This window comes from Centroberyx affinis, unplaced genomic scaffold (genome assembly GCF_046629955.1).
Source record: "Centroberyx affinis isolate AG114_WGS23_722 - 3 ecotype Tasmania unplaced genomic scaffold, CSIRO-AGI_Caff_v1 ptg005255l_1, whole genome shotgun sequence".
Lineage (NCBI taxonomy): Eukaryota > Metazoa > Chordata > Actinopteri > Beryciformes > Berycidae > Centroberyx > Centroberyx affinis.
The window spans coordinates 38,871-57,026 of record NW_027282616.1 but is presented as its reverse complement, the minus strand read 5'-3'; the positions used below and the strand labels follow the sequence as shown (position 1 = coordinate 57,026).

At 44.5% G+C, this 18,156-nt stretch overlaps 1 protein-coding gene across 2 annotated transcripts in view; it reads right to left on the bottom strand.

The window, feature by feature from the left end:
• glra1 (glycine receptor, alpha 1) overlaps positions 1-18,156 on the bottom strand; it is a 135,634-nt gene that overhangs the window by 88,991 nt on the left and 28,487 nt on the right. Inside the window, exons 2-3 of one of the 2 annotated variants that reach the window (XM_071546409.1) lie at positions 16,700-16,824; positions 6,531-6,569 (exon numbers count right to left, since the gene is read on the bottom strand). In XM_071546409.1, coding sequence (XP_071402510.1) covers positions 6,531-6,569; positions 16,700-16,824 — 164 coding nt within the window. The remainder of the gene's footprint in view (positions 1-6,530; positions 6,570-16,699; positions 16,825-18,156) is intronic. The other variant, XM_071546410.1, reaches the window with a different exon arrangement.

Genomic DNA, 18,156 nt, shown 5'->3' with positions numbered 1-18,156 from the left:
TTTAAACATATAATAAAATACATTATTTTCTCCAACCTACAGCAGTCATACTGGAGTTTTACCTTTATAAAGGATCATGTAATCATGTTTTAAAGCCGTTCTCTATGAAACACGAGCGTAAATCTACTCTATATAGGGGAAAATTTTGCTTTACATATATCAAAAAAGAACAGAGTTTCTTCAGAGCAGAATCTAGGCTACATAGCGGTAGATTTTTGATTTAAATTAAATAAAAAAACCACAATGTGCTCCAACCTGCAGTCGTCACATTAAAGTGTCACCTCTCTAAAGCACTGTGCAATCACATTATGAAGCCGTCCCGTACGAGACGGGGCTCCTGGATAAGCATAAATCTACAGAGACAGATTGGATCCCGGGCCTGTGGCACGGCAGCGAGGGGAGCGCGGCCCCGAGTCTGTTAGCAGACAAATATCCCTCGGCCTAACATTAATCTGCATAAAGCGCCGGTGCGAGGAGGTGAGTCGTGTGTAATATGTGCTGAACATCCCATAATAGAAGAGGAGCGCCGCCTCTAATCAGAAGGCACCGCTGCCGACGCCGACCGAGCCGAGGCTGCAGGGGCCGACCTGCCGCCTGGATTCTGCTGAGCGGGCGGGAAGAGAAACCTTTCCTCCTCTCCTCTTTCCTAGCTTTCCTCCTCTCCTCTTTCCTATCTTTCATCATCCCCCCTCGCTCCTCTTTCCTAGCGTTCTTCCTCTCCTCTTTCCTAGCTTTCTTCCTCTCCTCGCTCTCCTCTTTCCTAGCTTTCCTCCTCTCCTCTTTCCTAGCTTTCCTCTCTCTCCTCTTTCCTAGCTTTCCTCTCTCTCCTCTTTCCTAGCTTTCCTCTGTCTCCTCTTTCCTATTTTTCCTCCTCTCCCCTCGCTCCTCTTTCCTAGCTTTCCTCTCTCTCCTCTTTCCTAGCTTTCCTCTCTCTCCTCTTTCCTAGCTTTCCTCTGTCTCCTCTTTCCTATTTTCCCTCCTCTCCCCTCGCTCCTCTTTCCTAGCTTTCCTCTCTCTCCTCTTTCCTAGCTTTCCTCTGTCTCCTCTTTCCTATTTTTCCTCCTCTCCCCTCGCTCCTCTTTCCTAGCTTTCCTCTCTCTCCTCTTTCCTAGCTTTCCTCTCTCTCCTCTTTCCTAGTTTTCCTCTGTCTCCTCTTTCCTATTTTCCCTCCTCCCCCCTCGCTCCTCTTTCCTAGCTTTCCTCATCTCGTCTTTCCTAGCTTTCCTCTTTCCTAGCTTTCCTCCTCTCCTCTCTCTCCTCTTTTCTAGCTTTCCTCTTCTCATCTTTCCTAGCTTTCCTCTCTCCTCTTTCCTTCTCTCCTCTCTCTCCTCTTTCCTAGCTTTCCTCCTCTCCTCTTTCCTATTTTTCCTGCTCTCCTCTTTCCTAGCTTTCCTCCTGTCTCTCCTCTCTCCTCTTTCCTAGCTTTCCTCTCTCTCCTCTTTCCTATCTTTCCTCCTCTCCTCTCTCTCCTCTTTCCTAGCTTTCCTCTCTCTCCTCTTTCCTAGCTTTCCTCTCTCTCCTCTTTCCTAGCTTTCCTCCTCTCCTCTTTCCTGGTTTTCCTCCTCCCCCCCTCTCCTCTTTCCTAGCTTTCCTCCTCTCCCCCTCCTTTTTTTTCATTTTCTTTCATTCTGCTTTCATTCCCTTTTGCTTTTGTCGCCTGCCTTCTTCTTTGTTCTCCTCCCTTTCCTGTCTTGTCGTTTTCATTCTCTCCTGTCATTTCCTTAAGTTTTCTTTGTTGTCCTCTCCTTTCCCATGTTGTCATTTAATTTCCTACCTTTCCTCTTCTTTCTTTTCTTGTTCTTCATTGTCCTTTCCTTTGGTGTCATCTCTTTCACTTTCCTTTCCTTTTATTTGCTGTCCTCTCCTCTGCTATTTGTCCTTTCTTTTCCTCTTCTTTATTTTGTCTTTTCCTTTTCTACATTGTCCTTTCCTTTCTCGTCTTTTCTTTTCTCTCATACCTTTCCTTTCCTTTCCTTTCCTTTCCTCTCCTTCCCTTTCCTTTGCGGCTCTTTCCTCTCCTTTCCTTTCCTTCCCATTCATTACTTTTCCATTTCTAACCCCTACCCCCACATTTTCTTTTCTTGCATATTACTTCTTCCCTCTCCTCCTCCTTCAACTTTCATCTAATCTTTTCTTCCTCTTGTCTCCTCTCCTCTCCTCCCCTGCTGCTGGAAAACTGACATTTTCACCTGAGCTGTCTGAAGCCGCCGGCTCAGCAGATTAGAGAGTCGTGATCGCACGCTACTTCCCTAAAGTCCACATTACAGCCACTGATCTGGATGGTGAAGAGCCAGTATGTACTACACTGTCAATAGCCATCATGACAGGAAAATAAGGTTCAAGTGTCCCAGTGAGGATATTGAATGTAGATCAACCAAAAGGAAAAAAGAAAAAAAACAAAACACTCCTATTGCTTCACAGAGAGACTAGATCAGAAGAAAATAAATCAATGAGCCTTAATCTGCAGCTAGCCATCCACTCTGTTGACGAGTGTGTGTGTGTGTGTGTGTGTGTCAGATGAAGACGGCTTAAGAAGGATAGTAACACACTCTCTGGCGGCCATGTTGGAAGTCTTCAGCTCTGTGAACAGCTGACTGTGTTTCTGTCCATCTCAACAGAATTGAACAGACGGTTAATTTCTGTCTGTTTCTGGCTGAACTGATCATTTCATCACTGATCCATCTGATTGATTTAGTGTACGGTGACCAGACGTCCCGGTTTGTCCGGGATTGTCCCGGTTTCAAGATGGGTGTCCTGAGTCCCGGCAAATATCTGTAAAAAACTAAAATGTCCCGGTTTTCAAAGTTCACTACCAAATTGTCCCGGTTTTCACCACAATTAAAATAATAATAATAGTATTATACTTGTTTTCAGTGCTTACATAGACGTTTATCATGTTCTGTCCCGCTCATTATTACCTAACCCAATCAAAAAACATAAACAATGCACCATGCGTCTGAATGTTTTGGTGGATTTTTGGAGACAAAACACAATTTTCCGTTTGCTGAGGCGCTGTCCATGGTGTTGAAAGGTGCAGCCACTAGGTGTGCTAAGTGCTGAGATAATTGTCCCCCATCCTGATGAAAACGCCTATGGTGCGTGCATAAGTGCATGAACGTGTGGGACACTTAAGGGTCCCGGATTGGGGGTTTGAAAATGTGGTCAGCTAATTTAGTGTTTAGATAATGTCAGCTTGTTAGCTAGCTAACCATAGTATCTGGTCAGCTAACCATCTCTGTCTTGTTGTTAACACATCTGATTAACACACTAGCTAACGTATCTAGCAGCAGCTAGCGTTAGCATGTTCACATTAACATCAGTGTGTTTGCTGGCTAGTTAGCTAGCTAACAGTTTGTTCAGGTTAACTGAGCTGACTCTTCTCAAGCTACAACTCAGAGTGTTTTGGAGTAGAGACTAGGGCTAAAGACAAGACAGTTTACTGTGTCACAGTAACCTAAATCCACCTTATCAGGCAGGGATGGATGTGTACACGTTCACGCCAAACTATACACACACACACACACACACACACACACACACACACACACACACACCCTATATGCATTATGCATGACAATGGAAACCAATGTAAAGAAGTCCATAGGCCTATTATCTATAATCAACAAAATAGAGAATGCTTCTAAATTATTCCACAGCTTATTTCATATCCATATAGCCTGAGTTAAATAACATCTAAACTTATACAACTGGATCTACTGAACATGAGATAATAAATAGTTTGAGTAACACTTTAAAATGGCCTTATTACAGTGTACCTATTTAAGTATTTATGAACCTATGGAAAATTATACGCACACAATAATACTGCGTGGAAATCTTCTTAATTTGCTTGTGTAACAACAAAATATACATACAAACAATTATGTTATTACACTGTGTGCTTCCAACATGTCAGCACACATTAGGAGAACTTCCATCATGTACCAATGGGCTATAGTATTATAGTGTACTTAATGCAGTTTTCCACAGGTATTAATACAGTGGAATGAGGCCATTTTACAGTTAAGTGTTACCATACTTTGATATATTACCATCAGCAAAGCAAGGCACAACACTTTCTATAAAAAGAGGATTGTAGGTAATTAAACACAGTGATATTTGTGATATTTTGGTCCAACAGACCATCACACATTGATGTTGTTGCTGTCATTTTCTGAAAATGCCTTTAAGTCAGTTCAAGTACAATAAATCTTGTTTTACGAGAGGAGATTGACATCCCCATCCTCTCTGACACATCTCTGAACTTCTAAAGCTCTAATTTTCCGGCTGTTATTTGAACATGAAAATGAAGAAAAAAATCATTTCCATTCATCAGCAGTGTTTCCCTGCAGCAGGCCGGCGGGTCGGCTCTGCGTCGGCAGGCAGGTCGCCGCCTGCTAACGCTTCCTCCGCTGTGCAGCTGACAGTATCGGCCAGCAGAATAAGCTCAGCAGGTAATTGGGGTCTTTAGTCTGCAAACCAATGGAGCCTCTCTCAATAGCATTAGTCACCCAGAGCAATCAGCCACAATAGGATCATATCTGCAGCACCGCCGTCCTGTGGGGTTTTTTTTTTTATATCTTCTTAAGGCATTGCTGCAAAGGGCAACTTTTTGGGCAACAGAGCCTCAGGAGTTTCCTCTGCATTGTTGCTATACAAACACACAGGAATACACTTCTGCCGGGAAGCATTTAAATAAGCTTCCTTAACCTGCGTTGCACTCAATTGACTGTTTCTGGCAGCGGCGCCCCAAAACCCGCCTGGTGCATCACCTCTGCTGCTGCTCCATCACCAACAGTAATTGTTTGGAAAATCCTGCAGCGCTAATTGCAGGAATAGACGCAGGGTGGAGGGGGGGTGGGGGTTGGGGGTTGGGGGCGGAGGGGGGGATTTCTACCACGGCTTCCACTTTATGCATTCAAATTAGGGCCACATACACATTAGTTACGATTGACAGGAGCCAGTGTGTAAAGGGCTTGTTGTGCTGCTGAGCGTTAGCATGTTAAGCTAACGAGCCAAACGGGCTGACAGACATTCTTTAACACAGATACACATATGGAGAGGGGGTTTCCTATGGCGTAATATACTGTACTGTACTATACTGTACACTACATGCTATACTATACTATACTGTACTATACTATGCTATACTCTGCTGTGGTTCTATACACTACATGCCACACGACACTAAAATACACTACACTAAAAACAAAAAACAATAAAGTGAAACATGCTATTCTATTCTATATTATACTGTACTGCACTATACTATACTATAATATACTATACTATACTGTACTATAATATAATATAATATAATATAATAAAAAAATATATACTGTGGTTCTATACACTGCATGCTACACAACACTAAAATACACTACACTAAATTATACTAAACTAATACATTCTATACTATACTATACTATACTATACTATGCTATACTATACTATACTATACTATACTCTACTATGCTATACTATACTATACTATATTATACTATACTATACTATACTGTGCTAGACTGTATTATACCACACTACATGCCTACATCACTACACTACAACACTAAAGTATACTAAACGAAATCATACTATACTATACATGACTACAAAACAGTACATTAAATTATACAAAACTAAATTCTACTGTTTTATACTATGCAATACTACACTATACTTATACTATGACACTATACTTTCAATAGCAGTAGTTGCCCTGTCTCATATTTACAATACAACTACAGTATCATATGTGCAATGAAAACAACACAGCAGTAAGGTATAATCAGCATAATCAGGTGTGAAAGTCTTTGTTTTACTGCTGAGGATCACAGTGGTTTTTGAGCCCGGTGCTTTGGAAGTGCGGTGAAGTTACAGACAAGCCGAGGTAAAAAGAGCTATTCCTTTGAATCAGCTTTCTTGAGGGAGACAAAAACCATTACGGACTCAAAAAAAGGCCTTGTTTTGCCAGAGAGAACTGACAGTTTCATGGTACGGGAACAGGCCCGCGCCCGGTGTGAGAGGCTTGATAGCTGTTGTTTCTTGAGGAATTAACAGTTGTCATACTGGGCAATTTTTTTTCAACAGTTTTTTTTTTGCCGCTAATGGAACAATTATGCATGGCATTAAGGGAGAAAAATGTCTGTGTCAACACAATGTGGGAAGTAAAGCTTGAAATATCGCTGATGTTGGACTAATGTTTTTTTTGCTTAATTGCTCTGGACGCCAGATGTTCTGCAGTGATTTCTACAAAATGAATTTTCGGACAATTATGACTGACATCACCTACAATAACACATGGCAATCAAGCGTAAAGTTAAGCAGTGTGTATGGATTTGTCCTATTTAAACCCCCCCCCAAAAAAAAAAAAGCATTTCCCTAATATTCCCAATATGAATATTTCCAACACTTTGGAAAATGCCTCGTCATTGCATGAGCGACTGTCAAACACAAACCCATGGTCAGGGAAGAAAGGAAGAAAAGAAAAAAAGAAAAAAAGAAAAGGGAAAAAAAGAAAAGAAAAGTACCTTTCTTGTGAGTAGCTTCATTTTTGGAGCCTTGTGGGTCTAATAAAAAAAAGATCAGAATTAAACACAGCATAGTCTAACAACACGTAACCAACTACACGTTGTTTCTCCTCGTTAAGGAAAACAACCGCTTTGTATATCAAGGAGCGAACAAGACAGCAAGGCTCGGTTATCTAAGGTGTCGCACTGCTGCCAACACTCAGTGGGGGTGAGTGTGTGGCAGTGGGGGAGACTTAGGAAGGGAGGGGGGGTGGGGGGGTAGGTGGGGGGGCGCCAACATACTATAGAGGCAATAGCAGGAAGGAGGGATGCACGAGTTTGTAGAGGAACAGTCTACTGCCATACTGTAGCGGGCAGGAGAGGAGGAGGAGGAGGAAGAGGAGGAGGAGGGGGGGTGGGGTGCAATGCAGTTCTCTCAACAGGAGCCGAAAGGTAGGCTATAACAAAATGCACTAAAGGAGATGCAAGACGCCAGAGAGAGAGAGAGGAAGAGGAGGAGGAGGAGGAGGGCGGGGAGAATGCAAAGACTACATGTCAAACTGGCTTCGCTTTCATTTGGCCTCATTTGGCCTTTTGAGGAAATTACACATCATTCTTGTATTAGGTTTTGTTTTTGGGCAACAGGTCGGTGGTGTATTTGTGTGTATATTCCAGTAACGAAAATCCTCAAAATGGATTCCCTCTCCCTCTTTTGAAATGGGGCCGCATAATGTGGCTCCAGCTACGGAAATGGAGCCTTCAACCCCCCCCCCCCAAAGGAATGAGCACAACGTTCTCGAATTTCTAAAATGAAATCCTTCTACCCTCGTCCTTCAAAATGGGGCGGCGTAATTTGAAGTCGTTTGGCGGAAATGGAGCCGCACCCCATCGGAATGAATAAGATTCTACTTCCCAAAAAATGTAAATCTTCTACCTCTCTCAAATGGGGCCGCATAATTTCAGTCATACCACAGAAATGGAAGTTTTAGTCAGCGGAGAGAGGGTGATTTATAATAGAAAAATGCCGACTTGCTAATGTCAAGGATTTGGAAGCCGGGGCCGGGCGATTCATTGTTTCACAGTGACAAGGCCTTTTTCCCCCCAGTCATTCCAGGAAAAGTACTGTCTTTTCCAGAAGTTGCTATCACTGCCTGATGTGTCACCATCAGACCAATTGGATTCATCTAGGAAGTTAGCCAATAGCAGAAGTGAGGACAGAGGTTTTACTGTCACCTCATCAGCAGATATAAAATCCCTTTATGATTCTGTAAAAAGCTATTTGCATGACTAAATACCTAGGAGCCCCATGGATTTTGGACGAATTAGGCTTTCTAGAATCCATCTACCAGAATATCCTTACATTTAAAAAGGTCGATCTGTGTATAGATCAAGTCGACCTTCAAACACTAAACGGTTAAAGAGCCGATAAGAATGGAAATGTGTGTGTCTTTGAGATCAAACTTATGTCCTTACAATGAATCCTCAGCTGGAAATAGCATTACCCAGACATTGATTTTCATCAAAAATGAAATGCCTCATTCTCTTCTGATTACTTTCAACTGTGAACAAAGCCTATAAAATATCCTCCCACTATATATAGAGGAAATGTTTTGTTCCCTTTTGAAGCTCAGATGTGTTGATAGATGTCCTATTTTGCCTCTGAGCCGCATTGAAAAGAGTAAAACGGGCGCCTGCCTGCTTTCCTGTACTTGACAACTGCCATTGTGAGGGATGGCGACTACGCTGAGCGGAAGTCTGGGAGCGATATTGTAATCTGTCATTGTCAGGGCGGAAAAAAGGGGAAATCGCTCTTAAGATAGATGGAAAGTATTCGTCGTGACCATGAACTGTTGTAGACAGGTGACTTAAACTCTATAATCTGCCTGAATCCATGAAAGGCAATTTTTCCTCCCTCCTCTCCGCTCGGCAATCTCTCTGTGTCAGGGCTAAGCCCGGGCTTAGCCCCGAGGCCAGGCTTCCTGTCGAACATCTGAGCACCTGATCCTGGCATTAAAAACCGCTGCAGCTTTGGTTTTGGGCTTTGCTTCGCTGGCAGCGGAGATCTCATAACGAGAGCTAATTACTAGCGCTGTGCAGAATCAATTCTCCTGGCTTTGCAGGGGAGGTACAGTACGAGCGTGGCGAAAAACAGAAAAGCCTCGCCTTTGTGTTGGAAAATAAAAGTAGGGTTTTTTTTTTTTTTGGTAAAAGGCTACTCGGTGTGTTTTTCTCTTCAGTGTACTCCCAGGCGTAGCGCCGGCTGCACGCATCGCTTCCCAAAAGCCGACGATTAGACTCGTCTGCCATGTAGAGGCTGAGAACACCAGCGCGGTGCCTAAGTGATTATGTCACAGCGGTAAACAATTATGCGTCAACCTCAACCTCACCCCGTTTAGACTGATACGCCGGGCTTAAACCTTTTCCTCAAGCCGGTAATTAGGGGTGCGATGGGATTCCACACTGGGAGTGAATGGCCTTTTATAAAGCCGTCTTCTCCTCCTTACAAACATATTAGCCAAGCACCAGTGGACTGGAGAGAGAGAGAGAGAGGGAGGAACACAGAGGAATGTAGCCATCAACTGTTCTCCCACGTCCCATTTTAGCTTCCTGTTGCCTCGAGCTACAAAGAGACTCCACTGTTTTTCTACTTTATTACTTTGGATCAAGAGGAAACTATTGTGATGTGCTTCTATAGTGAGATACACACTGGAAACTGTGGTGACTGAAGTGATTTCGACTGCTATTGTTAATTTATTGTGATAGAACGATCGATTATTATCCTTACTTGCATATTTTAGCTTTCTTTCTTTCTTTCTTTCCTTTTTAATGTCATTTTACTTGACAAATTATGTATTTTTTTGTGTTTTTATATGAAGCACATTGAATTTGCCTCGTGTATGAAATGTGCTATATATAAATAAAGTTTGCCTTGCCTTTGCTTTGCCTATCGGACTGTGCTGCATTGTAGATGAATTAGCTGTTTGATCGTTTCCCTTTCAGGAAAGTATGGACCTCGGCTTGTAATCCCTATTACTGGCTGCACCATCAGTCTGTATGTCTGTCAATGGGAACATCCTTGCTTCTTTTCATTCGTCCGCTCACCCCCCCCTCCCCTCCCTCCCTCCCCTCATCAGTCTCTCTTTCAGTCTGTCTTGAGTGCCCTCGTACATTTGGCTGCCTTTTACCATTACCCTATTCAATATTCCACTCTCCGCTGCCCTTGCCGTTCCGCCTCCCCGCTAGACGTTGAAGCGTGATCAATATTTTTGTCATAACTCAGGGGAGAGTCACCTCTGCGACAACATTAAAATTCCTCGCTCAGTGCAATATAGTCCCCCCCCCCCTCCCCCCTCCGTCCAAATTTTTCCGGCTGGGAAGGGAGATGGGGCCATTACCCAGAATACTAAAAAGAGCCCGCGAGACCTTCCTCTGAGCCGCAGGATGTCCCTCGCTCAAGCGGATATCTGCGCTATAGCATAGCTTGTAGATTTAGAAAGTAGTTCTTGGAGAAAGAAGAAAAAAAAAAAAAACAGGAGGAGGGGGTGGAGATTACAGTCTGTACCCCACGGCTGCTTATTCATGTCTGCTGTGAGAGTTATACATAGCTGAGCGATAGAGAAGCCCACTGGGAACTGTGTTAGCATCAATATTCTCGCGCTCCACTACTGGAAAACACTCCTCTGTTTGCAGTGTGAGACCTCCGGATTGCACTTTTGCCATCTGCGGTTCTTTGGGATCTCCTGTAGTAAGCAAATCCCTCCAGTTGGTTAGCACTTGCCATTTACAGTGCTACCTTCCCTCCCTCCTTCCCTCCATCTCTCTCTTTCTCCTTCCCTCCCTCCCCTTTCCCTCATCCATCCCTTTCTCCCCGCAGCCATTCCTCCATCCCACGCTCATTACCTTATGCCCATTAATCCCATTAAGTAGCCATTAAACAAGTGCTGATAACACCAAATGAACGTCAAGCTCCGACAGCTAATAACTACAGTCCCACCTCGGCACATTCAACCCCGGCAAGGAGAAAAGGAGATGCAGAGAGAGACGGGGCGGGCGTAGCCGTAAGGTACAACACAGGTCCGGTATAGTATAGTATAGTAGAGTATGGCATCGTATAGTAACAAGTACTACAGTTGCAGAGAGAGTGACAGAAGAGAGCAATCAAAGAGTAGGAGGAGGAAGAGGAGGAGGAAGAGGAGGAGGAAGCCAAACACGTAAATATACTGCCGTTCTCTGTATATTTACACATGTCCACTTGGTCAGAAGAGAAAGAGGGCGTCATTCAGCTCAGAAGCAAAGTGACATAGTGGTGGATTTTCAACAGAGGGTTTTTACACTGATCATCACTGGGATTTGGGAGTAGAGGGGAGGAGAAGCTTTGTCAAACCAACCGTGGGAGCAGTGTGAAATGAAAGGATTGTATCCGGAGAAGCAAAAAAAAAACTCCCCTAGCTACATCAGTGAGTGACTGTGTGGCTGTTCAGGTCCGCAACCTTGACGCCGAAGCCTGAAACCTCGACCCGGCTAACGCGCGGCGGATTTGAGCCCAGGTTGGCGACGCGGTCTGTGTTTTCCAGAGGGGAATTGTGGGTAGGGAGGAGGAGGAGGAGGAGGAGGGGGGGGGGGAGCGGGGGGGTTAAGTAGTGTCAGCGATAGATAGCTGGCTCGCTAGCTGCCCGTTTTGGTGGAGCTTAGAACCAGAAGCTCGCGGTTGTCGTCCTCGCTGCCGCTCAGCTTGAGTGATGAGGAAGGACAAGGTTATGGCGGAGAGGGAGCGGGGAGTCGCAGCTGTAGCCTGCACCATTCATCAGGCGCACGCACACGCACACACACACACACACACACACACACACACACACACGCACACACACACACACACACTCACACAGATAAGCACACACAGGAATCACACGCACAAACACTCTTGCGTGGAAAAAGAACACGCACATGTGAAGCCGCACATGAACACACCTTTTCTCTCTCTCTCTCTCTCTCTCTCTCTCTCTCTCTCTCTCATACACTCTCATTTATCTGTACAGAGCCGTGTGGCCGTTCATTACCAGGCCAGTAGATTAGAAACGGCCCGGTGTGTTTTGTCGTTCTTCTCCTCTACGTCTCTCGCTGTCCTCTCTGTTGAGGAACTAGAGACTCTTCCGGCTCTGTGAGCGCGGCGCTGCTGCCTGGACGCCCAGTTTGTTTTCACATATCACTGGGATCAGTAAACCAGGCAGAGGAGGCGCGAGGACGGAGGGAGGGGAGGAGAGGAGGATAGGGAAGGGGAGAGGAGGGTGGGATGGAAGAGGGGGAGAGAGGAGGGGAGGGGAGGAGGGATTGGGAGACCAAAGGAGGAAAGAGGAGAGAGGAGGGAGGCCAACCGAGGGGAGAGGGGAGGCCAAAGGAGAGGAGAGGAGAGACGAGAGGGGAGGGGAGGAGGGGAGAGGGGAGGGGAGGAGAGGAGGATAGAAAGCCAAAGGAGGGGAGAGGAGATGAGGAGAGGTGAATAAATGATATGAGGTCAAAGGAGGAGAGGAGAGGAGAGAGATAGAGGAGAACAGAGGAGAGGAGGGAGGATGAGGGGAGGAGAAGAGAGGAGAGGAAAAGAGAGGAAAGGAGAAGAGGATGGAAGGCCAAAGGAGGAGAGAATGTGAGGCCGGAGAGGAGAGAAGAGGAGGAGGAGGGAAGGAGAGGAGAGGAGAAGAGAGGAGAGGAGAAGAGAAAGAGGGAAGGAGAGGTGAGGAGGAGGAGAGGAGGAGGAGGAGAAGAAGAGGAGGGAAGGAGAGGTGAGGAGGAGGAGGGAAGGAGAGGTGAGGAGAGGAGAGGAGAAGAGAAGGAGGGAAGGAGAGGTGAGGAGGAGGAGAGGAGGAGGAGGAGAAGAGGAGGAGGGAAGGAGAGGTGAGGAGGAGGAGAGGAGAGGAGGCGTGGGGCGATAACTCCTCCGACAGTCGATCACTCCTCTCTCCGCTGCGAGGGGAGCGCAAGCGTTTAAGAACGAGGAGGCCGGGCTCCGAGAGAGGCTGATTACAAAACAAAGCCGTCGGAACGAAGGGAGGAAGGAAGGAAGGAAGGAAGGAAGGCGAAAAGGAAAGAAAGAAAGGAACAAACGAACGCAGGAACGGATGAACTCATGGATTATAAATGGCTTGTCCCGAATGTGTCAGGAGTGTTTGCTTTGCTCTCTCTCCGATGGAGGAACCTGCTAAATCAATCGGAAGCTCTTGCCCACACAGCGGACCCCCGGTCATGATCAGTGTAATTTCCTCTCATGCTGGCACATTCGTAGCTTCAGGCAAATCTCATCTCTTCCCTTCCCTGTTTCCACCCCCCCACTCCCCCCCCCCCTCAACCCCCACCCCCCCACCCACTGTTGCTGCACGGCCAAATTAGCAGGGCTGGTGGTAATTTGATGAGGTGTGTATGTATGTGTGTGTGTGTGTGTGTGTGCATGTGTGTGTGTGTGTGTCCACCTCCCGCAGCAGAGTGCATATATAAACCCAGTAGGCGGAGAGGAAGATCAGCTGCCATTTCTCTGTGCACAGTGTCGGGCTACAGTGTAACATTTAGTGTTAACATTCCGCATTCCGGGCGCATTCCGCTGGCCTTAACATTCTTAACTTCTAACATTCCGACATTCCAGAGACACAGTATTTCCCCGTCATTCCGTGTTCTAGAACACCTCTGACGTGGCATTCCGCGTTCTCCTCCCATTCTTGCATTCCATGATGAGTTATTATTATTATTATTAGTATTAGTAGCAGTACTTTTTGGCGTTATTGTAACATCTTAACTTCTAACATTCCAACATTGCAAAAGAGTTCTAGAATTCCACAGTTCGGACACATTCCGTGTTCTAGAACATTTTCTAACATGGCATTCAGCGTTCACTTCCCATTCTAACATTCCATCATGTATTATTATTAATGTCATTATTATTTTTGTTATTATTTTTATTCCCACTAATGCAGTGGCTCTCAAACTGGGACCCGGGGACCCCCGGGCGTCCTTGAGGGGGTTCCAGGGGGTCCCCAGTTTAATTTTACTATCATTCAATTCAGTAGAAATTATCCCAATTAGAGAAGATGTCAGAAGGATTATTGTGATCAGAGGTTTCACTCTCACCATTATTTTGCAGTATAGACAGTTCTACAATTCAATACTAAATCAGCAACAACCACAGTCTTCCCTTATTGTCCCTAGCAGTAAATGAGATGAGTTGAGGCCCTACTGTGTGTCTGTTTGAGGATCTGTGACATGAAAACGTTTGAGAACCGCTGCACTAATGCAACCCTCCGTTTTGCCTTCACCCCCTGACTGAGTTCCTCTCACGCTGTGCGAGTACACGCTTTTTTTTTTTCCAGAGTTTATTAAGGAGCAGGGCTGTCAAGCTGTTTATTTCATGAATGTGATTAATGCAGTGGCTTAGTTAGCTGGCAGGGGACAAAAAAGAAAAAAGAAAAACTGCATGAATGAGCGAGTCGGGAGCTCACGCTATGCCACTCTGTCGACCTGACAGCCATGACAAAGCCTGGAATTTCACATCGGCCCCGTCTCCTGACGACGGCCCCTCACACAATTAGCATAGTAGATTACATAAAGATGTGCTCATCCTCCTGAATATGTACAGCTACATCACAGATCGCCCCTCGGCACACGCTTAGCCATGGATTATTCAAAAAAATGACTTTTTAATGAGTTGGGAAAATATCACACCTATTTAAGAACCGCAGCATTTTATTTTTTAAATCATTATGGTTCATCGTCTTCTGTGCTGGGCGGTTCTGAACGCTCACTGACGTCAGACGGAGAATTGTTATTATTCCCTGCATGCCTAATACACTGCCAGAGAGCACTTTCATCTGCATTTTAATTTTTTAAATTTTTTATTACACCGCATTATAAGAACGGGGAAAGAAAAACAATAAATCCAAATAACTGTCACATCCGTCTATTTAAATCCTGATTTGTAAAGGTCAGCGCAGCACTGGCTTCAGTAAATCACGACGGATTGTTTCCGTCCTACGCCGGGAGAAATAAAATTTAAAAAACAGAACCGGTCTCTGAAAGGCCTCACAAAACACCCGAACTAATTCTTCCGGCGGCGGAAAAGTCCCAAACTTTCCTGATTATCTGTTTGTCCGTGGGCAGCGAGCAGCAGACAGGAGGCAGACCAGGAAGGAGCGAGCGGCTCGGTCTGTTTTGCAGCGCGGCAGGTTTAATAATACATGCTTAGTCACGGTAAAACCCTCCACCCCCCTGTTCTGTCCTGCACAAGCCCAGATATCCCTCTTACAGAGATCACCATATAATGGGTTATATCATTATGGGCTCAGCGAAAAAATAAAAAAAACGCTCCGTGTCGGCATTGATAAACACGGCTGAGGCCGGCCGAACAGTCTCCGTAAACAGAGTGTACAAAATATTAGGGACACCTCCTTTTGAATCCAGCTGGACACTTTGATCCTGTTTTGATTTCAGCTGTTAAAACTACTGAAGTGATGAAGGGGGAGATGGAGACAATTAAACATGTCATCCCAGGAATGATGCAGGCACCGCTTGGGCCAATCAGGAGCAAGATGCATCACATTTGACAAAACTTGATGGTGTATTTTAGAAGTGTTTTCTGTGACATTGATTGGCCTGATGTAATTAAAGGTCAAAATGTCCAAAATGTGAAAGCCACATCTGCTGCACCGCTGCTCAGATTTTGATGGAATTTAGAGCGATGATGCATCTTGTTACTGATTGGCCCAAGGAGCGCCTGCATCATCCATGGGGGACGACGTGTTTACTTGTAGCCATTGAGCCGATGCTCTCATCCAGAGCCATTTACAGTAGAATAAGCTTCAATTACTAGATTTCCGACATTACAAGTAACCCAACGGTAAGGAGGTCAAGGGTCAGAGGTCAGAGCACCCTGACAGTTTTCCTGTGACCATTGAGTGATCGTGTATGATACAGAAATGCTAGTGTAGGAGAAAAGCATTTTGTTACTTCAAGAATGGAATTAGAGTAAGGGGATGTAATTCAGTATGAAGAGGTAGGTAGATTTGAGAAGGTAGAATGGTACAAAGGTGCTAATATTTTGTACACTCAGTGTCTATGAATGACCTGACCACAAACGAAATATACGCAAATAAAAATCATTTATCACATTATGTCGGTGTTTAAGCCTGCGACTGTTTTGCAATTGATTTTACGTTATAAATTACTAATATTACCGTGTTTTTGTGTTGAAAAAGTGCAGCGTGAGCCAATTCCAGTTTTGTTTCTATGATTATGGGGTAATATTTATGCCCGTTCCGATGACTTTTTAGTTGTTTTTTGGGTAAAATATGAATTTTTCCAACTGTCATACACTAATGAATATGGAGGGTTGCCCCAGTTCTAAACTATTGTATCGACTAATATTTAGACTGTATTCCTAATGTAAAGAAGTTGAATAAAGAAACCTCTGACATGTGTCTTTATGGGGGCTTCCATTCAGGGAGAGGTCGCTGAATATTGTATAATCATCATCATCATCATCATCATCATGAAAACATATTTAGCAGCAGGTGTCCAGGAGAGGCACATTACCTTGACCACCATAACAAGCACTCAGGATACTGTAAGGATACCAAGGAATGTAGCCAACCTAGCACCATGATAACTCATAGATCCTCGGAAAAGAATATCATGACGGGAATATCATGGTAGCTACATGTTACGGTTTGTTTTGAGCTAAAAGTGCAGGAGGGGGGGAGGGGGGTTATGTAAAGAAAAGAAAAGGGGGGTTTAGGGGTTTCTATTAAAACACCTGAAACAGCCTCATTCTATCTTTAGGATATTGAAGAATGGGCTAGTTACCTTTGTTCCACACTGCACAGGGCGAATAAAAGAGATCGATAGATTGAGAACAACCGAAAACATTGAGATGGTTAAAATCCTGCATCATGTCAATCAAACAGTGGTCATACAACAAGAGAATGTCAATAACATTTACAAGTAAAGTTGATTTTTCCTCTTTTTTTTTTTTTAACAAAGTGAATACAAACCTCTCTTGGTCATAAATTATCTCGGCTAAACCCTTTTAAAAAGGCAATAACAAAAGGTAATGAAATGCAGAGACAACAGATAAAGCGTTAACAAGACTTTTTCAGGATAATGTTTGGCTACATTCCTGTCTTATCCGACTGAGTCTTGGTGGCAACTCCTACCTTTAAAGTTCGGTCGGATTCTGGCATCGTAGCCCGACACTTTGCCCATGAGTTTGTCCAGGAACTCGGAGGGCGGCATCGGGGAGGCGGCTTTCCTCGCCGCCGCTTCTTTCGATGCAGCCAAGCTGGAGGAGGAGAAGAGAGAAAAAAAGGTAAAGGGAGGTTAGAGAGATGAAAAGAGAGAGAGAGTGACGTATGCAGCGTTGACATCGGATTGCAGTGATATAATACATTTACATTTACAGGAGAGAGAGAGAAAGATTAGTGCGAGATCGGATTGTCGTTGTAATACATTTACATTTTAGCCACCTTAGAAACTGTCACCACAGAATGATCATGTAAGAGAAAAGTGCTGCGCAAAGAAATAAAGCAAGAGCTAAGGAGGGAGATATAAAGGCCTTTTTGAGAGAAATTAAGAGTGAATAGAAGGCGATGTGAGGTACTTGAGTTTGTACTTGACTTTTCAGGCTACAACAAAAGATGTGGAGAGACTCTGCTGTCGAGACCGGCTGGAGCTGATATGATTCTGAGGAATCTAAAGCTGCAGTATAAAACTATTATAGCATTTTCACAGTAAAAAAAAAACAATAAATGAATAGGATATATTCTACATCAGTGGTTCTCAACGTGGGGTCCAGAGACCACCAGGGGTCCTTGAGGGCATTCCAGGGGGTCCCCAGCAAATTGATGAATTGTTAAACTTCATTATTTTGTCATTTTAGAATGATTATTTTGATCATAGTTTCTCTGTTATCGCTCTACCTACAGTACGGATAGTCATGGAATTCTGGACAAAATCATATCTGACAATATAAATATTCTCAGATTTGGGTCCGAGAGACAAAATCTCATCAAATGGGGGTCCGTGGCCCTAATGTGGACTAAATTAGGGGTCCTTGATATGAAAAAGGTTGAAAACCAGTGTTCTACATTATCAGTCTGTGTGTTCATGCATGTTCATGTCTTTTCAGTGGTATTGGGACGCTTTGGGGGCGCAAACCATCTCCTGTGGGCGTGTCTTGTGGGCGGGGCCAGCTATCAAGGTGAGGCTAGCGGCCGCAGAGCAGGAAGTCACAGCAACAACAACAACAACAACGGAGGAAAGCAGGAAGAAAAGAAAGAACAGCGAAGCTAAACGTTCAGCGGACAAAAGCTGTTCAAAACCTCGGAGCAAAGCTTTTTTTCGCCTGAGAGATCTGAACACAGTATGTCCAGAGCTCCATTCAGCTCAATAAGTCTGGACTCAGTGAACTGATGCTGCTCTGCCAAGTCCAGTTTCATCATACAGTTTGTCCTCTGCACCAGTGTTAGCATGGTCAGATAATCTCATTTTGCTTGTTTGGACGTGGCGTGTTGTATTCCTTCAACAGGCAGTAGCGGTTGCAAATAGATCAAACTTAAAACAGTGTCAACTAATGGATCAATTTAACAGGAACTGGGGAAACCGAGCCAGAGTG